The following is a 22008-nucleotide window of genomic DNA, read 5'->3' on the forward strand; positions in this document are numbered from 1 at the left end:
TCAACGCCAACAGCAGGGAAGGAGGGTGGGTCATGGAATGAACATGAGCAACACATCTTGAAGAAAAACAGTTATGAAAGGTATGTAACTGTTTTTTCTTCTTTGACTGCTTGCTCATATCGATTTCATGGTAGGTGACTCACAAAAAGTATCCCTGGAGGTGGGCTCAGAGTCTATGTGCTGTTTGCAACACTGCTCTGATGCTGGCATCATACCGAGCCTGCTGGTGATGGTGTAAAGGGATGTGAAAGGTTGTGGCTCTGCACATGTCTTGGATCGGTACCTGCGCAAGGAAGGCTGCTAATGAAGCATGCGCTCTGGTGGAATGGTCGGTCATGATTGCCGGTGGTGACACCGCTGCTTGTTCATAGCAGAACTTGATGCAGGCGGTTATCGACAAGGAGATTGTCTGAGAGGAAGTGGGAAGACCTTTCATCCTGTTAGCCACTGTGATGAACAGCTGCGTCGACTTACGGAAGGGTTTGGTTCTCTCAATGTAGAAGACCAAGGGCCATCTAAAATCCCAAGAGTGTAATCAATCCTCCTTGCTAGTCTTGTGAGGCTTTGGAAAAAATACCGGAAGGAAGATGTCCTGATTATTATGGAACTGTGACACCACTTTTGGTAAGAAAGCCAGGTGGGGCACAGCTGGACCTTGTCTTTATAGAACACCATATAAGGGGGTTCCAATGTCAATGGTCTGATCTCGGAGACCCTCTGGGCTGAAGTAATCGCTACCAGGAAAGAGACCTTCCATGAGAGGAGCAGCAGGGAGCAGGAGGCCAGCAGCTCAAAGGTGTGAGGGGGGAGGGGACACCTGTGATCTGGGAGAGCACTAGATTTAAATTCCACAACAGATTAGGTCCCAAAACTAGGGGTAGAATCTCTCCCACCCTTTCAAGAACAGATCATCATTTTGTGGGAGAAGACTGATCTGCCCTGAATCAGAGGGTGGAAGGTTGAAATAGCTGACTAGTGCACTTTGATCGATGAAAGGGCCAGGCCTTGGTGCTTGAGATGGAGCAGGTAGTTCAAGATAGATTGTAGTGAGGTCTGGGAAGGGGAAAGATTCTGTTTCAAGGCCCAACAAGTAAACCACCTCCACTTAGCCAAGTAAGTCGCTCTGTTAGAAGGCTTTCTGCAATGATATCTGTTGGACTTTGGGCCAAGATGGGCCTGAGAATCTAAGAGGTGGCTGTGGCTGGAAGTGCATCCTGAAGGCCGGCACCGTGAACAAGCTCAAGGAATGCAGAGTGGCCCTCGAATCTTTTAGACCATATAGGCTGGTGTCAGTTTGTTCTGAGAACAGTGCATTGCCCTTGAAAGGAAGGGCCTGGACCAACTGCTGCAACTTATGGAAGAACCCCAAGGATTGTAGCCATGAACTGCCATCAACCTTGCCACCAAATTGGTTGCGTCCAAGGCGGCATGGAAAGAGGCCCTGGCCACTGCCTGTGCTCTCCCATAACAGCCAAGAATTCCTGTCTCGTCTCCTGAGGCAGGGAGTCCTTACATTTGGCCACTGAGTCCCAGACATTGAAGTTGTATCTCCCCAGCAATGCTTGCTGGTTGGAGATACGCAGTTGCAGGCTGGCTGTCAATTAAACATTTCTCCTGAATAAGTCCAGCTTTTTAGCATCTTTATTTTTAGGGGTTGCACTTGTTTGTCCGTGCCTGTCTCATTCATGGGTGATAGAGACTACTAGTGACCCAGGGGGAGGGTGGGAGTACCTGTACCTGTCCTCAGCAGGGACACAGTACTTCCTCTCTGCCCATTTAGATGTTAGGGTCAGAGAAGACAGGGTTTGCCACAGTGCCTTGACCAGCTTGAGTACCCTGTCATGCACTGGGAGTGCCACAGCCAATGTATCAAAAAAGCTGTCCATAGGTCCCTTAAGCTCCTATGCCTCCAAACCCAAGTTTGAGGTGATTCATTTGAGGAACTCCTGGTGGGCTGGAAAATCATCTGGTGGCAGCATTATCTGGAGAGAATGAGGAAGAGGCTGTCACCGTGGGAGGGGCTGACTCTTCCTCCACAGTCAGGGTCAACAGCACCAGGGCTGCTGGAGTTTCAGTATTGGGGTCTGGTTCCGAGTCGGTCTCCAGTGATGGTGGCCAGGTTGGCATCGGGATCTACCTCTCGGAAACTACTGAGAACACTGAGTGGGAATACGGTTCTGGCATCAGTGGGAACCCCCACGGGGTCCAATATGGCCATTGCACCAGCGGCCAAGCTGTTGACGGACCCACAGCAAAGTCCGGTGTGTACGGCTGGTGTCGGCGCTGTGACAGGTAGCTTCCTCCCAAGACTTTGATGAGGACTCCTCCCTTGGTGACCAGGGAGGAGCATCACTACCATCTCCTGCCAGCTGTGATGCGGAGACGGAGAACAGTGCCACACTGGGGACAGATGGTGGGGAGTCAGTAACCACTGCCGTGTTGCCAGAGACATATGGTGTGGCAATGGGGAGCAGTGCCGGGGGTCCGGTGACTGGGAAGCCAGTGACTGGTCCTATGATGCTAGAGATCAATGCCACGGATCCAGTGACTGGTGATGGGATGGGGACATGCGCCAGGTTGAAGCCCACTAGGGAGGCCCCATTGAGGACTTCCCTCTTGAGGTGACCACCTTCACCGATTCTGCAGATAGGCGAGCGTCTCTAAGTGTGGGTGGGTGCCACCAGGAGTTACATGAGGTCCTTTGCCACCTGAAAAGGGGCACCTGCCAACGTATCAAGGGGGCTCGAAGGTGTAAGGGTCCCCAACAGTTCCCAAGAGTCGATGATGGGTACTGAACAGGACTGGGTTCCCTACGAGGCGTAACTGCTGCCAACTGCAACTCTGGGGAAGGTGAGCAGCCTGGCACAGGTCATTCTTTGCTAGGAATTCCCCACGTCTCTCTGTGGTGCTGGGGAGTACCCCCGTCACCACACTGTTTTTTGTGCCTCTTTTTTGGTACGGGGAAGAGGTAGAGTGTTGGGAAGAGCCTGATGCCAGTGGAGCACTGCGCACTGAGGCTCACGAGTCAGAGCAGAACAGCTCCGAACCCTGGAAAAAGGGTAGCTTCCAATAACAGGGCCTTCAAATTAATATCCCTGTCCTTAAGAGTGCATGGCCTGAAGCCCTTGCAGATCCTGTACTATTCCTTGATGTGAGCTTCCTTGAGGCATTTTAAGCAGCTTGTATGCGGGTTGCTCACTGGCCTGGGCATCCCAGAGGGGACCTCTAGCTAACTAACGCAATTACTACTAACACTGTACTAAAAACTGTACACAGAAAAGTCCAGGAAAGTCCACAGATAAAACCACAAGGGAGCTTGAAATTGCAAGAGACGTTCAAGCAACCGTGTTGGGCGGTAAAAAGGAACTGAGAGGGTGCAGGGCTGGTGGCGCCCCATATACCAGTGTATGAGTGCAGTTCTCCAGGGGGCGCCAGAGCTGGCCCTACAGATACCACTAAGGAAAAAATTTCCGGCAGCCGTGCATATGGACACGCACAAACCTAACATGGAATCAACATGAGCAAGCACTCAAAGAAGAATATGTACTACCAAACTAAAACCATTTAAAAAATGAACTTTTAGGGCCTGATTTACCAGTAAGCTCTATCTGCTTTACACCCCTCTGGAACAGCATAAAGCAGCTGGAGCATACAATTCAGCTTTTTTTTTTTCCCTTTTGTCCTTCAAAAACACACCACAAATCCCCACCCCTTCTGCCCTTCCTACTCCTGTACACCCACAAACCAATCTTCCCTTCAATTCCATTTTCCATATTTTACCATCTCCCCTTGATCACCCTATATTCCCATACTGCTACTGCTACTCCTACCCACGTTAACTAGATTTTGTGTAATGGGTAGTATCTGAAAAGAAATATTTACTGTTAAGGGTAGTTTTTTGTGGTTATTCTTCAAAATTAAGTTTCTCTTTCAGCAGGGAATGGCACCTTACATAATCTTGAGAGAAATTCATCACAAACTGTTCTCTTTCAAAATGACACACAAGGTGGGTGAGGTAATCTCTTTTATTGGACCAACTTCGGTTGGTGAAAAAGACAAGCTTTTGAGCTACACTGAGCTCTTCTTCAGGTCTGTGTAGCTCGAAAGCCTGTCTCTTTCACCAACAGAAGTTGGTCCAATAAAAAATATTACTTCACCAACCTTGTCTTTCTAATATCCTGGACCAATATAGCCACAACTCTTTCAAAATGGCCATCATCCCCCATTTTCTCAATAGGGCCCACCACACAGACTGCCCTTAACAAAGATGGACAATGACTTCCATTATTCCCAATGGAAGTGAACCCACACTACCTTTAGGAGAAATGGTGGCCTACTACATCCTCAGTAGGAGAGAGGACACACTGTTTTTCCTACATAGTGAAAGTGCAAAACTCAACTCATCCTTAAATATGCAGTTGCAATCATTGCTTCCATATGCATTATATATATAGATATCATGTACATCTTATATATTCATATAATAGGTTACACTATATACCTTCAGCACATACTTTTTTTTTTTTTTTAGTGGAGAGGTGTGTATGTGTACTCCTACCTCTCTAAAAGGTAATATATATTGAGTGCACATAGTGTTTCCTATTATGTATTTATAGAATTATTATATTATAGATGCACACCTCACCACCCACTCTCCCAAATGATGGTGAAAGTATTAATGAGAAAAGGTGTGTGTATTTGCTGGGAAACTGGAATGATTCAAGATTTTTACAGTAAGGCATAAATCTTGAGAGAACTCACTATGGTAGAGACTTTTTTTTAGCAGAGCCTAGGATTATTTATTCTATCGAGATTTAATTTCCCTTCATCCTTCTGCTCCCTCAGCACTGAATGCAGTTCCCAATGGTAGCTACAAAAGTAACCTCCCAACTCTATGCAGAATACATTTGAAGAATCCATCTGTAGAAATCTCATGAAACCTGGTACTGAAGTGAAATATCCAAATGGCTGAATGAAGCATCTCAGGGAATTCAAATTATTTTATGGAAGAATGAGACTACCAGAGATGTGGTCACCAAACAATTTCTCAGTTTTCATTGAAACACTGAACCAGACTGATATTAATTTGACGGTGTGTGTGTGTGTGTGTGTGTGTGTGTGTGTGTGTGTGTGTGTGTGTGTGTGTGTGTGTGTGTGTGTGTACACACACCTCTTTCTTTTGGCTATCCAAGAGGACCTACCTACTATGCCTAGGCTGGCATGCATGACAGAAATGGAATAGCTATTAATATTTCCAGTCTTTGACAGAGGATGGATACTGAGACGTGAGCATAATGTAGTGTAAATATTTTAATCATTCCAATTACTTTGATGTGCAATATCATCATTTTTTCTCTCTTCTACTTTAATTCTGCCTGTTTCTTGAAGACAGAATGTAGAGACAGAATGTAGGACAGAGGTTTGAACCAAGAGTGGAGGAAGGAAAGGAGCAGAAAATAAGAATAAAAAGCAATAGGTTTTGCTATGTTTAAGTCTTAAGGAATAGAAGCAAACCTTAGACTCTGTCTGTAGCCACTGCAACATGACTTGAATGCAAACAGTAGAGTTGAACTGGACATAACTAGACTAGTTCCTCTTTAATCCAAAGAAAGTATAATCACAGCAAACCTCAACAACAGCAGCCAGCTAGCCATAACACTCCACTCCAGCAGGTAACAGTAGACTTATATGACACTCAATTTCCCAGGAAGTCCCACACAAAACCCCCTACATGTTGCTATGTAGGGACTGATACCTGGCATAGAGGGTGCAATTTGTAGGAGGCGTGCTTTCTGAGAAAAGGCATGGTCAAAAAAAATCCACACATAAAAGAACCCAATGGAACCAGAACAGGAAGACAGAAATGGAAAAAAAGGGTGGGAAAACACAAACAAAACACATCAAATGAAAAATTACAGACACAGAGGAGATTATGAGATCGCAATACAGAAAGCAAACAGTTAATAAAAAGAACTGAGCAGCCATGTCCCTTAACAACAACAACATAAGCAACAGAAACAAAACCCATTAAACTGCTTATCCACAAAGAAAGTACTGAAAACAAGCCATCTCCCACATACCTCAGGACAAAGACTCATCCAAAAAGAGATATTATGAATTAATAAGATGGTTAAGATTAATAAGATGATGCTTTGAGTCTTGTGTTGACTCTAGAGCAGTTCTCAAACTTTCTTACACTGAATCACAACAACAGATTGGGGGCACTTCCCCTTCCATTCACAATTGAACAACATCCCTGTAGCAATTAGAGAAATTCCTTAGGTGAAAAAGTATTCCTGTATTTTAAATTGAATTTAATAGCGTTGCCCTCTCTCAAAAAAGTTATGCAGATGGTCTATTGTTTTTCTGTTGTTAATCTTCCACTTCAATCTACCGTATTCTTATATCTTCTCCTTCACTGCTTCCCTGCAAATACTTCCCTCTGCTATCTAGTCTCCTTTTCCTCTTCTCCCTCTATACCTGCAACCTTGCTACTCATTTTCTCTTCATGACATGCTATCCAACTTCCTTGTGCCCTTTTCTTTTGGGGAGGGGAAGGCACAGAGAAGGGCTCCTGATAATCCTCTATTGCTATAAATTCTCATCTGCACTAATAGTTTTGTTCTCTGAATGAAACTTGTTCCTTCTCCACCTCCATGGAGCAGCAGCCTGTAGCAAAGGCAACTAGTTTGGCTTTTTTTTTTTTTTTTTTTTTTTTAAACACAGGCAATAAAGCTATTATTTGCATTGAGGAACTTGAACAACGGTAAAAATAGCAGAAGAAGCCAACATGTGACCAGCCCATTCTCCATGAACCACAGTTTGGGAATGGCTGCTTTAAAGCACCAAGCACTAATCTTCTACAGAAACCAGACAGTGACATGGATATCAGTTAAGTGTGCAACACCATTTCACAAACAAGCATGAAAGACAAAAACAGGAACAACCTATACATTTAGCAGATACTACTTCTGCTCTTATCTGAAAACTCATGGCAGAGGAAGAAAAGTTTCAGAGAAGAATTTTGTGGTGGGGGGAGAAGGTGCGAACAGTTGAGGTACAAGAGAAAAGGCTGCTCTTATCTAGGAGGCAACAAATCACTAATCAAACAGCACGGGACATACTGACATAAGGCTGTAGGAAGAGAAGTTACTTAACTTTGTAACTGGGTTCAAAGTTAAATAACTAAGTGTATTACACTGAGGGTATGAATGTGTTCCACATGCCTGAGACCAGAGAATTCTTGGAAGTAGAATCCGTTGGTCTGCATATGCATCCCTGCTCTCCTGGTGCTGTATAATGAGAGGGGTAGGGTGAGGCAGACAGACTGCCTCTTTGGTTCCATCTCTACTGAGAATTTTGCCAATATCCAAAGCATAGGGGAAGGAGGGTGGGTACTGGAATACAGATAAGGACCCACACATCTTGATCTCCAGTTGCAAAAGTAAGTAATTTCCCTTTGTTCTTCGAATGCTGGTCGCTGTGTATTCCACTGTGGGTGACCAACTACTCAGAGAGGAGGGTGAAAGGATGCAGGTTGTATTGTTTGTAAAACCCCTGTCCCAAAATATGTGTCAAAAAAGAAGTCTTGGACCAAAGCATAATGTCTCAAGCATGTGTGGATGGAACGCGACATAGCTGTCCTGCAAACATCAAGAAGAGGCACCTCCTGGAGTAATGATAGTGAGGTCCCTTCTGACCTTGCAGAGTGAACCCTTACCCTGTGTGGGTGAGGAAGCTGTGAAAACTGATAACAGAGTAGGATATAACCAGAGATCCATTTAGAGATCCTCAGAGGATATAGCTTGTCTTTGGACTCATTCTGCTACAGAAATGAACAGTTTAGGTGACTTACTGATCAATTTTGTTCTCTGCAATACAAATGCATGTCATATGCCAAGAGAATGAAGTCTCCTCTGCTTGGGAGAGGCTTGGGGCTTCAGAAAAAACACAGGTAAGTGAATTGACTGGTTTATGTGAAATTCCAAAACTATGTTAGCAATGAATTTTGGGTATAGCGGTAGCAAGACTTTGTCCTTATGTAACACTGTGTATAATCTTTAGGGCCCGGAATACATCTACCCTTCTGGCCGAGCCAATGACAACAAGGAAGACAACATTCAAGGACATACGAGACATGGAATATGTAGCTAGAAGTTCAAACGGTGGCTTAGTGAGCACAGAAAACACTCAGTTAAGATCCCAGTGAGGGGGTGGCTTTTTTACTGGCGGGAAGGTTCTGATTAGACCCTTAAAGAAAACTGGCTGTTCCTCGGTGAGTAAAGATGGAGTAACCAGCCAAAGCAGGTAACACACACTGATTGCCACCAGTAAAAAGATAATCCAAAATAGCCGTAATGTCTGCTGTTTCTGGAGATACATGGTTTTGCTGAACCCAGACATAGAAATGTTTGCACTTGGCAAGATAATATTTTCTGATGGAGTCCTTTTTGTTCTTATTAAGAATGGTTTGCATGGCTTCACAACAGGAACATTCTAAGTTTGATGCCCATCCAAATACCAAGCCATGAGATGAAGTGCATCAAGGTTGGGATGCTTGACTCTGCCATTCTCCTGGGTTAAGAGATCCAGGAATAATCAAATGCTGATAGGTGGATGGGACAACATTTGTAGAAGATTTAGAAATAAGAACTGCTTGGGCATTTGCAGTGATTAGGATGACTCGTGCCTTGTCCAGTCAAACCTTCTGTAGAATCAAGGGGGACAGGAGGGAAGATATAACTGAAGTGATCTGTCCAAGGTAGTAGGAGAGTATTGCCTTTGGAATGCTTTTCTTGAGTTCCTCTGGAGCAATATATGCTGCATTTCCTGTTTGCCTGGGAGGTAAACAGGTCCTCAGTGGGGGTTTTCCACTGAGTGAAAACACTATTCACTACTGAAATGTGTAACTCCCACTCAGGATAGATGGTGAAATGCCAGCTGAGGCTGTCTGCCAACAAATTCTGGGTTCCTGGAAGGTACACTGCCAATAGGATGATATGGTTCTTGATACACTAGTTCCATAGGGTGATCACTTCTATACACAGGGAGACAAATCTTGTTTCTTTCTGATTACTTATGTAGAATATGTTTATTCTATCCGATATGAGTATATGGTGAAACTGGATGAATGGTACGAATGCTTTGCAAGCCTCTCAGACTTGCCAGAGTTCCAGAAGATTTACATGCATTCTGGTCTCTCTGGGTATCCAAATGCCCTCCACCGTGCGACTGTCCATCTGGGTTCTCCAGTCTCACAGGGCGGCATCTCTAATTACTGTTTTATTAGGTTTGGGGGACAGGAAAGGAACACTTACATACTTGGCCAGAATCTTTCCATCAAGTTAGTGAGGCCCTCACCCTGGTAGGAATTGTCACTAAGGTGTTCATGCTGTTCTAACTTGGTGTATATACTGTTCGGAGCCAAGCCTGCAGGCAATGGAAGTGGAGTCTTGTGAATGGTGTGACGTAAGCACATGCTGCCATGGTGTCCCTGGAGAGAAAGGCAAACCCAAACTGATATTGAGCTTAACCAGGTCTATCAGGTTGTTAATGGCATGATGTCTGTCCATTGGGAGATAAGCATTCACCCTGAGTCTAAGATTGCTCCTATCAATTCTATACTCTGCCAGGGTCAGGATAGACTTTTCCACATTCAGACAGACTCCTAGGGATGACAGAAGATGAAGCAGCAATGAGGTTCATGCAAGGGCTTCTAGGAGTGTCGGGCCAGTTAGACGCTAGTCATCTAAATATGGGAAGACAATGAAGCTGCTCCATCTGAACTGCATTGCTACTACTAGAAACACTTTCGTGAAGACCCTGGGTGTGCTTGCAAGACCAAATGGGAGCACCCTGTATTGATAGTGCTTGGGAGCCACCATAAACCTGAAGAATCCTCTTTGGGCAGGGTGAATACCCACATGAAAGTATGCATTTTTACTATTGAGAACTGTGAACTCCGGGTCCTTTTCCAAGGAAGGTGTTATTGATACTAGTGTAGCCATATGGAATTTTTGTTTACAAATAAAAACACTGAGCCATCGCAGGTTGAGAATAGGTCTCCATGCTCCCTTCTTTTTAGGACCTGAGACATATTTTAAATAGAACCCTTTCCCTTGTTGTTGAAGAGGTACCTGCTCTATATTCCCTTATAGAGGAGAAATTCTACCTCCTGGAGGAGAATCTCTGCATGAAAAAGGTCCCTGAAGAGGGACAGAGAAGAGGTTTTGGAGGGGGCGGAGAGAGAAACTTGACGATGTAGCCAGAATGAGCAAATTAGAACCCACCTGCCTGTTATTGTACTCCAGTTGCGGTGAAAGAGTGCTAGACGGCAATCAAAGGTTATGTGAGGATTAGGTGAAGATGGCATCAATAGTGGTTCACAACTCAGAAGAATCCCATCAAAAGTATCACCTGACTGGGAGTAAAGCTGGGTCAGTGTGGAAGATGCAGAAAATTGTGGCTTATGCACTTTGTCTTTTATGAGGCAGTTCATAGGCTTGCTGGTGGTAAAAAGGTTGAGGCATAGGCCTTGGTTTGTAGGGATGTTTGTGGTATTTCCTCCTTGAAGACACCATAAATACCCAGGGAGTGGAGGATTATGCTAGAATACTTTAGTGAGTGCAAAGACTCATCAGTCTTTTTAATTGAAAAGGTCAGTCTTGTTAAAGGGCAAGTCCTCCACAATGTTCTGGAACTCCCTGAAGACTGTAATCATGGTTCTGACCAGCAGCTTGCCTTCATAAATAAAGGCCTGAATTGAGCCTGTTCCTCGGAGGTAATTTGGCCTCTAAATCTAGGAATTCTGAATACTTGGAGAATGTATGGGCAGAGGCCCAGGTTGCCACCCTGCAAACTTCTGAGATGGGGACATTTTTAAGAGACATGACTGAAGTAGACACTGATCTTGTGGAGTGTGTGAGGATTCCTGACCGAGGCAGCAGATTGCATGCACGGCAACAGTGATTAATACAAGCAGAGACCCATTTTGAGTCTTTAAGCTGATATTGTGGAACCTTTTGATTTTTCTGCTAATGAAAGGAAACGTTTAGGAGACTTCCTAAAGTCCTTAGTCCTGTCCAAATAAAACGTTACAGCTCTCCTAACATCTCGCATATGCAATATCACCTCCCTGTTATCACAATGTGATTTTCGTGAATTAGCTAATTCATATGAAAGATGAAGGCTACTTTAGGGAGGCTTAACATGACTGTCTTTAAAAACAACCGTATGCTATCAGCGCTGCTATTTCCCCTATCCTTCGTGCTAAGGTAATGACCACTAGAAATGCTGTCTTCATGGACAAGTGTAACAGAGAGCAAGTTGCCATGGGCTTTGAAGGGTGGTCTCTCAAAACTAGATTGAGGTCCCAGATTGGCATGCATGGTGTGACATGCAGGAAGGTTTTCCATGCCCTTAAGGAATCTGTATGCGATTGGGTGAATGAATATGGAGCATCCGTCCACTTGACAGTGGAAGGTCAGTAGAGGTACCTCTTGAAACCAGGAGAACCGGGCATACCCCTGCAGGGTGACCCCACCCCCAAAAGGTAGGAAAAAGTGAAAGGATTGGGTTTTGTTTTGTTTCTAGAACCATAAAGAAAGAAACAGAAACTCTAAATTACTAAATTCCCCTGTGGGGCGATCCCCCTCAAAAAAGAGGGGGAAAACATGTAAGGGGAAAAAAAATTGAATGAAAAAACAGAAACTCTAACTACTAGAAGGAAACGAAAAACTCCAAGAATATCTACTGCTTATACTAACACCATCAAAGAACGATGAGACTGCTCGTTCTGTTCAAGGCCAAAGGTGGTAAAGAAGAACTGAGGGAAGTTCACACGCACAGCACTAGATAGCCTTGAGGCAGACCACGGGGGGAGGGAGGAGAGGGGAGGAGGTGTATGCCCGGGCTGAACGGACACTGCTACCTAAAATCTCCAATTAAAGGTGCAGTGGTTGCAAATACACCTACAGCAGAGCACTGCTCTAAGAAGAATGCATGAATACCCACAGTAGAATATACGTAAGAACTAGCACTCAAAGAAGAAAACCTCATTATTAGGGTCTAAAAGTCTTACAACTCTTTTCATGTTGTAGAAAAATTAGTTAAATTATAGATCCATCAGAAAAATGTGCTCACAATAATTGATAATTTGATAACTGATCAGATCAATTAATTCAGCTTGTGTCTCTAGAGCCATAAGACTCTCTGGGTCCCATATACAGTTCTCAGAATACATGAGTCTGATTTGATTTCCTCTTGATTTACATGGCCCCAGACAGAATACTTCAAGTGTTGACCATAAGAGTGCTCTTTCCTTTATTGACATACTTGAGTCATTGTAGAGGACCACTGACACCAATCTTCCCATCCTTCAATACCACCAGGAATAAGAAGGATGATGATGACGACCTTACACCATTTCATCCAGCAACCAAAAAGGAGGGCAGGATAAATACATAAGAAGCAACTTTTTCCTCTACAGGAGCAAAGAGGGAACAGAGAGGAGTAGATAGCATTTATCAGTCACAGGATTCCAAATCATCATCATGGAGTCGTGTCCAAACATTCTGATATTACATTTGCATCAATATGGGAAGACTGACTTGAGAGTATAAGACAGCAGGAAACAAACACTGCAGCACAAAATCATGCCAAAATTATTTTGCAGCTCTTTGGAATGACGTTTATAAAGTAATTCTCCAGCTATTTAAGGTTGCAATAGACTGTAACAGAAACAAGGGTTTGCCCCATTTCTCATATTTGTCTTAAAGTGTAAACTCCTTGGACCAGAGGCCATATCTGTGTGTTTGTATGTTGCTTAGCACAATGAAGTCCTGATCCTGATTGTGGTTTCTAAGGATATGTCTACACTGCAATTAAAAAGCTGCGGCTGTCCCATGCCAGCTGACTTGGGCTTGCAGGGATGTTTAATTGCAGTGGAGATGAATGGGCTCAGGCTAGAGCCCAGGCACTAGGATCCTGCAAGGTGAGTGGGTCCCAGAGCTCAGGCTGCAGCCTGAACATCTACACAGCAATTAAACAGCCCCACAGGCCAAGCCACATGAGCCCAAGTCAGCTGGCACAGGCCAGTCAAGGTGTCTAATTGCCCTATGTGCTCCTGTAATACAACATATCATAAATCTTCAGAACTAGTGCTGAAAAACAGATGATGCAATTTTCTCTTTTATTTCTCTCTCTTTCTTTTTTGGGGATCAGGTTATGAGGAAAGGTGCATATTTCCAAAGTCTTTCCCAAACTAAGGGTAATGATTTTAACGGTAGATCACTCTTGTGCATGGAAAAAAGAGTCTAAGCAATAAGCACACACACAATTGACCTAGTTTCTAGACCTACTTACTGCCCAAATGTCCTGTTGAATACATTGTATGTCACAGAGCTCTAGGGTTGTATAATTTGGGAAGGAAGGAAAATAGACCAAAAGGGGCTGCATTTACTCAATTTAATCTGCTCAAACTGCTGTCCCAGATACAGAAAATTCTGGATTTGTAAAAGAGAAGATCCTATGGAAAAAAATAAAAATAAAACTTCACTCCTGGAAAAATAAATTTCAGGCTGCTATTTAGAAACATAGGGGAAAAGGTGGAAACCAAAGGTAACTGACAAGATTGTAGAACTGCTTCAATACTCTCATTTTCAGTAGAACAAGAATGAATGCCACCCAAAGATCTGGGCTGGCACAGTCATCCAGTTCAGAAGTTTCAGAATAATATAATCAATTGCTGAGGTTTTTGCCAGTGAATTCAGAGGCATTTTTATGCAGGTCATTTCTTCATAACAGAGGGGGAGACTGTAAAAGGAAAACATGAGTGCACAGAATAGAGGCAGACATAGAAGAGGATAAAATGTATGTGCAAATTCAGGGTAATGAGCTCTGGTACACAAAGAAAGCAGAAGCTGGAGTGGTGAATGGACCTACCACCAGCACAGACCCGTACAAAGTTGTGCAAGGCCCTTCAGAAGATCCTACAATTTGAGTTCATCCCTAAAACATCCAGCCCAAACAACAGTTAGAAACACCAGCAAGAAGATCTAGAAAGGCCCATCAGTCGCAGCTTTAGCGATGTTACAAATGAAAATTCTGCTCAGGTCTCTTCCTCAACTTGTATAGTTTTCCTGACACTGAATGCAATGCAGTTAAATCCTGATGAGATAACGTAAAGAAGCCACTCTAGTATAAAAAAAAAGTGTTTAACATGCCACATGGCATTTGTGAAAAATAAAAATTTCCATTTAGTTGCCCCAGGCTAATTGTTTTTCAAAGCGAATATCAAAGCAAACAAAATATATGTTATTTTCAATACTAGAGCTTAAAAAGCCCCAAAAGGTGCTTGGCACATTACAAAATGGAAGGTCAGAAAGTATCACATTGCTGTCCCTACTTATCTTACATCTACTCCTGAGGGCATTCTGTTGCAAAATATTTAAAATTCTGCACCAAAAAAATTAAAATTCTGCACCAAAAAAATTAAAATTCTGCAAATTTTATTTGTCAAATAAATGTGGAGGCTCCAGCATGGCATTGAGGAGCGTAGGCCATTGGCTGCACAGAGGTGGGAGATCACTGATCAGCTCTCCACTGGAACATGATCCCAGTGCAGCATAGGAGCCACCAGCTGGGTCTTCCCCGGTCCTGCCTCCTGCCCCACAGTGATTTACCTCTCTGCCGGCTGCCCTGGGCACCTGAAACATGCTCCTGGGGAGGGTCACGTGATTGCTCTTGTGGCTTCCCTTTCCTTCCCCGTCAGAAAGTCATTTTTCTGAGGGAAAGCAAAGAAATCTGTGGGGAATACAAATTCTGCACATGCACAGTGGGGCAGAATTCCCTCAGGAGTATCCATCCTGACATTTTGCCGAGGGAAAGGAGAGACTACATTAAGGAGAGAGAAGCTGTTTCCATGCCTTCTATGAAATCTATTGCTAGTGATTCTGATCCTAAAGGCCAGTGGCATCACCACACGACATAATTCCCCAACCAGAAAATGTATAGGATTTAGAGAAATAAAGCACCAAGGCACCAATGTAGAGAGAGAGAAATCATTGAGAAAAAAAGTACTGGAATTAAGTATGGTTTGGACAAAAGCAAATGTTCCCTCTGCTTCATGTAAACTGAAGTTCACTTCTGTTTCTATGAGTATATGGAATTCCACAGCATCTGTCAAAGGAACTTGTAGCAACAATTAGCATTCCAGACCCTACAAGTCTATTTGCCCAGTCTGGGCTGGAGGTCAGCCATATTTCAACAGTTTATTAACCAGAAGCATAAGCTTCATTTATTTCTCTTCCACAATAATTTCAGCAACTTTTCCTCCCATCTCCTTTTCCCTTATAGTTCAGATGCATCAGCTCTACTTTCTTAACATCCAGTCAGAGAACTGGAGCCAGGCATCTTTAAATTTGTTTAAGAAACTGAGGTCAAGGACCAAAGAAGCAAAACCCAGAGCAGATTTTCCCAACACAGGCACTTAAGGATTACTGAGAAAAGAAGAAATTGAATAATCAATTTCCACTTCCTTCAGCCCCAATTCTCCCTTTTACCCATATATCCCTCTCACCTCTCAAGTTCTGCTATCTTTTTATCTTTATCATTCTTCTCATTTTCCATCTCCTTCAGGATTTCCAGAAGACGATCCACTTCAGCTTGAGCCTTACTGGTTTCTTCCTGGTACAGTGCCACCTCTCGCTCCAGCTGCTGGAATCGGTCATTCAGCTCTGGGTTGGCCTTGGCCTCCAGTGTAGCTTCATGAGCCTGCAAAGAAATCAGTTAAACAACCATCTCTCACACATGTATAATATATCCACAATCATTGCAGGGCACAAAGTACCCAAATAGCTACTTCTAAATGATAAATGCATCCATTAAAATGGAAAACGTCATGGGCACCAAGTTCCTGTAAGTTACATTGCATCAGTGGGATAGTTAACAGGAGATGAATAATGAAATAGATGTTTTGTATAGGTTTTTTAAAGAGAGCTTTGACATTCAATTTGCACCATGCTGGAAGCTCAGAAAGAAAATAAGTAATTTCAAAAATTATTTTTTCCAAATATATGCCTATTTAGTCTCATCTCTTCAGCACCCCAACACAAGTCTACAAACAGAAGCCTAATCTGCATCTGACCCGTAACACTCCAGTGCACCCATCACCACCTGTTAGCAGCATTAACTTTAAAAATAAAAACTGAAGCTGATCTCCTCATGAGGAACAAAAACAGTGCAGGGTAATGGGATAATGATGGGGGTGGGGAAATCAAGGAATAGAATTATACTTACTCATAAAAAAGGAATGTGCTTGAGAGTATATTTAGGACTTGGAGAGATGAAAGTACAAGGACTCCTAGAAATCACACTTTAGTGCACAGAGAAACGCTATAATGAGAAGGCTCAGGACAAAGTGACCCCAGCAAAGAGCCTACTTCCACTGCTTTGTGTACAGGAACAGTGCGATGAATTTATCTGGAACTAAACCTTGTTCCACTGAAAAGTCACTAGCGTATTAACAGAGTGAATTTGAATCTAACAGTTCCCAAGCATGGTAAAAATAAAGCAAAATGGATATACATACTGGAATTTAAACTAACAAACCAAGGATTAGATACTCAGTTAACACAAAAAGAAAAGGAGTACTTGTGGCACCTTAGAGACTAACAAATTTATTAGAGCATAAGCTTTCGTGAGCTACAGCTCACTTCATCGGATGCATTTGGTGGAAAAAAATGCATTTTTCCACCAAATGCATCCGATGAAGTGAGCTGTAGCTCACGAAAGCTTATGCTCTAATAAATTTGTTAGTCTCTAAGGTGCCACAAGTACTCCTTTTCTTTTTGCGAATACAGACTAACACGACTGCTACTATGAAATCAGTTAACACAGAACAGTTTTCAGCATATCTGGAGGGAAGTAGGTGGAGAGGACATTTATGTAATCTTTCTACTCTTCCTTGATCCCGGAGGCTAAACTAGTCCTTGATGTAAGTAAAAGCAGTTTCAGGCCTGGTCAAACTTGCTCCAGTGGATCACAGTTTCCCAAAAGCTGCTCTGCCAGCCAAGACTACCAGAGCACACTGTAACACCTATGACATGGCTGATGTTTCAATTCCCTTTGCACTACTGTGGAAAGGAGATTTACAAGGTGCTATGATTTTGACCCAAAGTGAGGCAAACCTAAACCCACTACACTGGGAGTCCAAGAGCTACTTTCAAATGTAATCAAAGCTATAACTACAGCAGCATATAAATATCAGTATTAGAATTTGCTGCTTCCAAAGGAGCAATTATAATACACTAATAGAGCAAACAAAAAAGGTACTATAAACAATGCATCCTAGGAGAGATCACAATAAGACAGTTGTGAGTTAAGCCTGATTTTTCGCCACAGCCTGAATTCTTCCCTACTGAATATGGTTGCATCCCCAACCTCTCAAAATGTTTGTTTTAACAAATGCTGCTCCAGACCCTTTAAAGTAATCCAAAATACAGAATCAGATAATCAGGAAATGTGAAAAAATGTAAACTGGGCTGCTAGCCAGATTACTGAGCTCTCTAATCCCAAATAAACTATAATGGCTAATGGAGATCTATTGTCAGGAGGACTCTCCTATTTAATATTATTCTGTGTTAATAAAAGCATCTTGACAATCATTCAAGAGACACTACCGAAAGAAGAAGGAAGTACATTTTCCATTTTAGAAAACGGAACAAGTCAGTGTGTCTGGTTCTGATAGAATTAGAGGGCTGTTTACACTATATTCATTACAGGTAAAGACACATAACACATGATGTTGGTATGTAAGATACTCTCAACCACACAACGAAAATGGCATGTGATCTTGTGGAAACTGGAAACCAGTTTGTGGTTCTGAATTACTGACTGACTTTGGTCTAATTTGTGGGTTATACAAACAATGCATTTTATATGACCATGTGTCATAAATATAAAGGGAAGGGTAACCACCTTTCTGTATACAGAACTATAAAACCCCTCCTGGTCAGAAGCAAAATCCTTTCATCTGTAAAGGGTTAAGAAGCTAGGATAACCTCGCTGGCACCTGACCAAAATGACCAATGAAAAAAGTTGCTTTCAAAGCTGGAGCGGGGGAGAGGGGGAACAAAGGGTCTGTCTGTCTGTGTGATGCTTCTGCTGGGAACAGAAAAGGAATGGAGTCTTAGAACTTAGTAAGTAATCTAACTAGATATGTGTTAGATTTCTGTTTTGTTTAAATGGCTGGTAAAATAGCTGTGCTGAATGGAAAGTATATTCCTGTTTTTGTGTCTTTTTGTAACAAGGTTTTGCCTAGAGGGATTCTCTATGTTTTGAATCTGATTACCCTATAAGGTACTTACCATCCTGATTTTACAGAGGTGACTCTTACTTTTTCTTTAATTAAAATTCTTCTTTTAAGAACCTGATTGCTTTTTCATTGTTCTTAAGATCTAAGTGTTTGGGTCTGTGTTCACCTATGCAAATGGGTGAGGATTTTTATCAAGCCTTCGCCAGGAAAGGGGGTGTAGGGCTTGGGGGGATGTTTTGGGGGGGAAGACGTCTCCAAGTGGGCTCTTTCCCTGTTCTTTGTTTAACACGCTTGGTGGTGGCAGCATAAGGTCCAAGGACAAAAGGTAAAAAGTTTTTACCTTGGGGAAGTTTTAACCTAAGCTGGTAAGAATAAATTTAGGGGGTTTTCCATGCAGATCCCCTCATCTGTACCCTAGAATTCAGAGTGGGGAAGGAACCTTGACACCATGTCTTAAATCCTACTGTATTCAGTTATCATATAGGAGAGAAAGCCAATGCATTTAGGTTTTTTACAAACTTGCATAAAGATCTAGAAGAGCAGAAATTGGATATAATCCCAATTTAACACTATGGGGCACCCTTCAACAGCACGTTTTTTGCACTGAAAAAGGAAATTCAAATACAAACAATACATTCCAATAATATATAAAGAAGCAAAAAGTGTACAATTAAGGTATAAACCACTAATTTAATCTTCAGTGTACAACGGAACACAGTAATAAAAGCATTAAGGCAGCTCTTCCATCGTGCCTGGGTACCAGAAGCAGCATGGTTAGGTAGTCAGATTTAGAGACTGGGAATAACATAAGGATTCTATTCTGGATATTGACTTGCTCTGAAAGATGAGAAAAGTAATTTAATCTTTCTTTGTCTGGATTTTCTCATCAGTAAAATGGGGATAACAGTCAGAGTTATAAAGCACTCAGATTCTTGAAAGAAAGGGATGATCAAGTATTAATGAGAACACAAAGTCTTTCTCCTTTTTAAATGTGCAATTCCTAGCCTATTTGTCACAATCTAACTCACATTATCACAATTTTACGATAGCAAACAATACAAACAATGCAAAAACAGTTTCATTTAGAGACTCATTTTCACACATAAAACTTTTTTGAACATTGCTTTTGGACTAAAATCAACCATGTTTCATCTCTGTTCAATGGTGAGTTTTGGAGGGGCGGTTTGAACAAAAGTTGAACAGAGGGGCAGTTTGAACATAGCTATCTGAGTTATGCAAGGATAACAATAATAAACATTCTGTTTTCTTCTAATTCCTAAAATTACCACAAATTTCCTCCCATACACAGGAGTCAAAAATAGCTTTAAAATGGCATGTAGATAATCTTCACTGAGCAGCATGTTCACAAGCAAATTTGAAGGAAAAAAACACTGACCGGATTATAAAAAATTGAAAGTAACTAAAAATATTGCTTTTGTTCTGGGTGGATAGATCACTGTACATTCTCCCTCCCAGGCCTTATCACTGACTCAGCTGACACAGGATATGCTGCACTCAAGTTGCTCCTGGTACACTTTCCATTATGGCTACTGTAAATAGCTCAGTGAAGAAAATAGCAAAGTACTGAAAAGTAGCCCTAGTGCTTTAACTTCAGGAACAATCAACAGGAGAAAATCATAGGTGTTAAAATATTGTTTATCCCAAGAATTTATGCTGTTGCCATAATTTTTGCTTGATGCAATATTTGGCAAATTCTAAATTTTAAAATTACTGTCTTCTTCTATTACCAAGGAAGAGCCAACATAAATCTTTGTGCTGGTGTCCTGTAAACCCAGCTTTGAAGAACAGAGTTTTCAGGCAAAGACAGTATCTGCTGCAAAAGTTGAAATTTATGGCTTGAAAACACAACATTTTTGCACTGCTTTAACTATATTTGTTTGAAACCTGTATAGTTAACGCGGGACAACCCTTAAGAGTTATAAATTTAGTGGAATAAGCTACGCCAGTATAAGTACCTTTATACTGATATAACTGTGCTCACACTAGGGTTTGCACTAATTTAACTATTTTGATTAAAAAAATCCACATTCCTAACCAAAATAGTTAAATTAGTACAAAAACTTTGTGCAGACCAGGCCTTACTCCTCCCCCATGCTGTTTACTTCAAGGATGAAGAAAGTTCTCTTTTTCCACTCCATCTTCTCAGCATCTCATTCTCCATCATCTCACAGAGGTGCAAGCTTCGAACATTAATTGAGATTCAAACATCAACATTAAGTACAAGAAATTTCATTTTTTATCCCTCTTTGGACAGTTTTTACATTTAAATGTAATGAAAAAGGAATGCTGCATAGTGACCATTAAAAAAGAATATCAAAAATATGTTCAAAGTTACAAAGAGGATGGTGATCAATTGTTCTCCATAGTCACTAAAACTAGGACAAGAGATAATCACCTTAGTCAGCCCACAGCAGGGGAGATTTAGGTTAGATAGCAGGAAAAAAAATTCTAACTCTAAGGATAGTTAAGTATGAGGTTACACCAAGAGAGATTGTAGAATTCCCATAACTGAAAGTTTTTAAGAATCGGTTAAAAAAACCACCTGTCAGGAATGGTCTAGGTACTTGATCCTGCCTCAGCATAGGAGTATGAACTAGATAATCTCTTGCTGTCCCTTCCAACTCTACTATTCTATAATTCTGTGAAATGCAAGAAAGTTGAAATTTCTATTGCCAACTTAACCTGGCCATGTTGCACATTCTATATATTTCTGGTATAGCATCTTTTCCTGCTGTCACATTGATTTTTTAAAATAAAAATAGCTCTTCAATGTGGTATTTGAATATTGCACAAATTCCCCAAGTATAGTGCCTCCAATGTTCCCTTTAATATTTTCCATCCATGTACGGAATGAATTTTGTGTTATGTGCAGCACCAATATCGAGGTAATGTGCAGATGTGCACCACCAGTACAAACAAAAAACCTAAATATATATTTTTAAACAGTTCACAGGTATGGAAGAAGAAGAAAGAATGTTAAAACAGGGGATAATTAACAATGAGCACTGCTTAAGATGTTTGTTCAATATGAAATCAAATAAAAAGAAAATTAACACTGCACTTGGAGTACAGGTATTTTATCATCCTTTCTAACAACTAAAGCTAGTAAACACACCAAAATGTGACACAGTGAAAACAGCTATTTAAATAAAACAAAGTCATGGCCATTAAGTGTAAGCATAAAAAATATGCACCAAAGGCCCAATTTAATAATCTGGTCCTACCATAGATCACTAAGACTTCATGGAAAGCTGCTCTCAAAAAATGAAGCATCTTCCAAAACACTAGCATGCTACAGACTTTTGCAGTTTCCAAAACTATCCCTCTTGCATGCATGTTATCTGCATACATAGCTAAGCTTTAAGATGCTATACAAATCTGAATCAACTAGAAATAGTCATGCTCTCATTGCAAATATTAATACAATATTTTCTGATACTGGAAAGGAGAGTAAAGGGCATTCGCCCAGGCCTATACAATTCCTATGGGATGTCAACTCTTAATTTGATTAATACTTCACACATAGAAAAGTAAAAATAAGTAATAAAGCAACACAGACAGCAAACAAAACCACAAACAAACAAAAAGAATGAGGAGTACTTGTGGCACCTTAGAGACTAACAAATTTATTTGAGCATAAGCTTTCGTGGGCTAAAGTCCACTTCATTAGATGC

The 22008-nt window shown here is 41.7% G+C and overlaps 1 protein-coding gene across 1 annotated transcript in view; it reads right to left on the reverse strand.

Moving 5' to 3' along the window:
• Window positions 1-22008, reverse strand: part of ERC1 (ELKS/RAB6-interacting/CAST family member 1) — a 563466-nt gene that overhangs the window by 312362 nt on the left and 229096 nt on the right. The window contains 1 exon segment of the mRNA XM_038395866.2: window positions 15578-15771. Within this exon segment, the coding sequence (XP_038251794.1) occupies window positions 15578-15771 (194 nt within the window).

The sequence above is a fragment of the Dermochelys coriacea genome, chromosome 1 (assembly GCF_009764565.3).
Source record: "Dermochelys coriacea isolate rDerCor1 chromosome 1, rDerCor1.pri.v4, whole genome shotgun sequence".
In the NCBI taxonomy this organism is placed as follows: Eukaryota; Metazoa; Chordata; order Testudines; family Dermochelyidae; genus Dermochelys; species Dermochelys coriacea.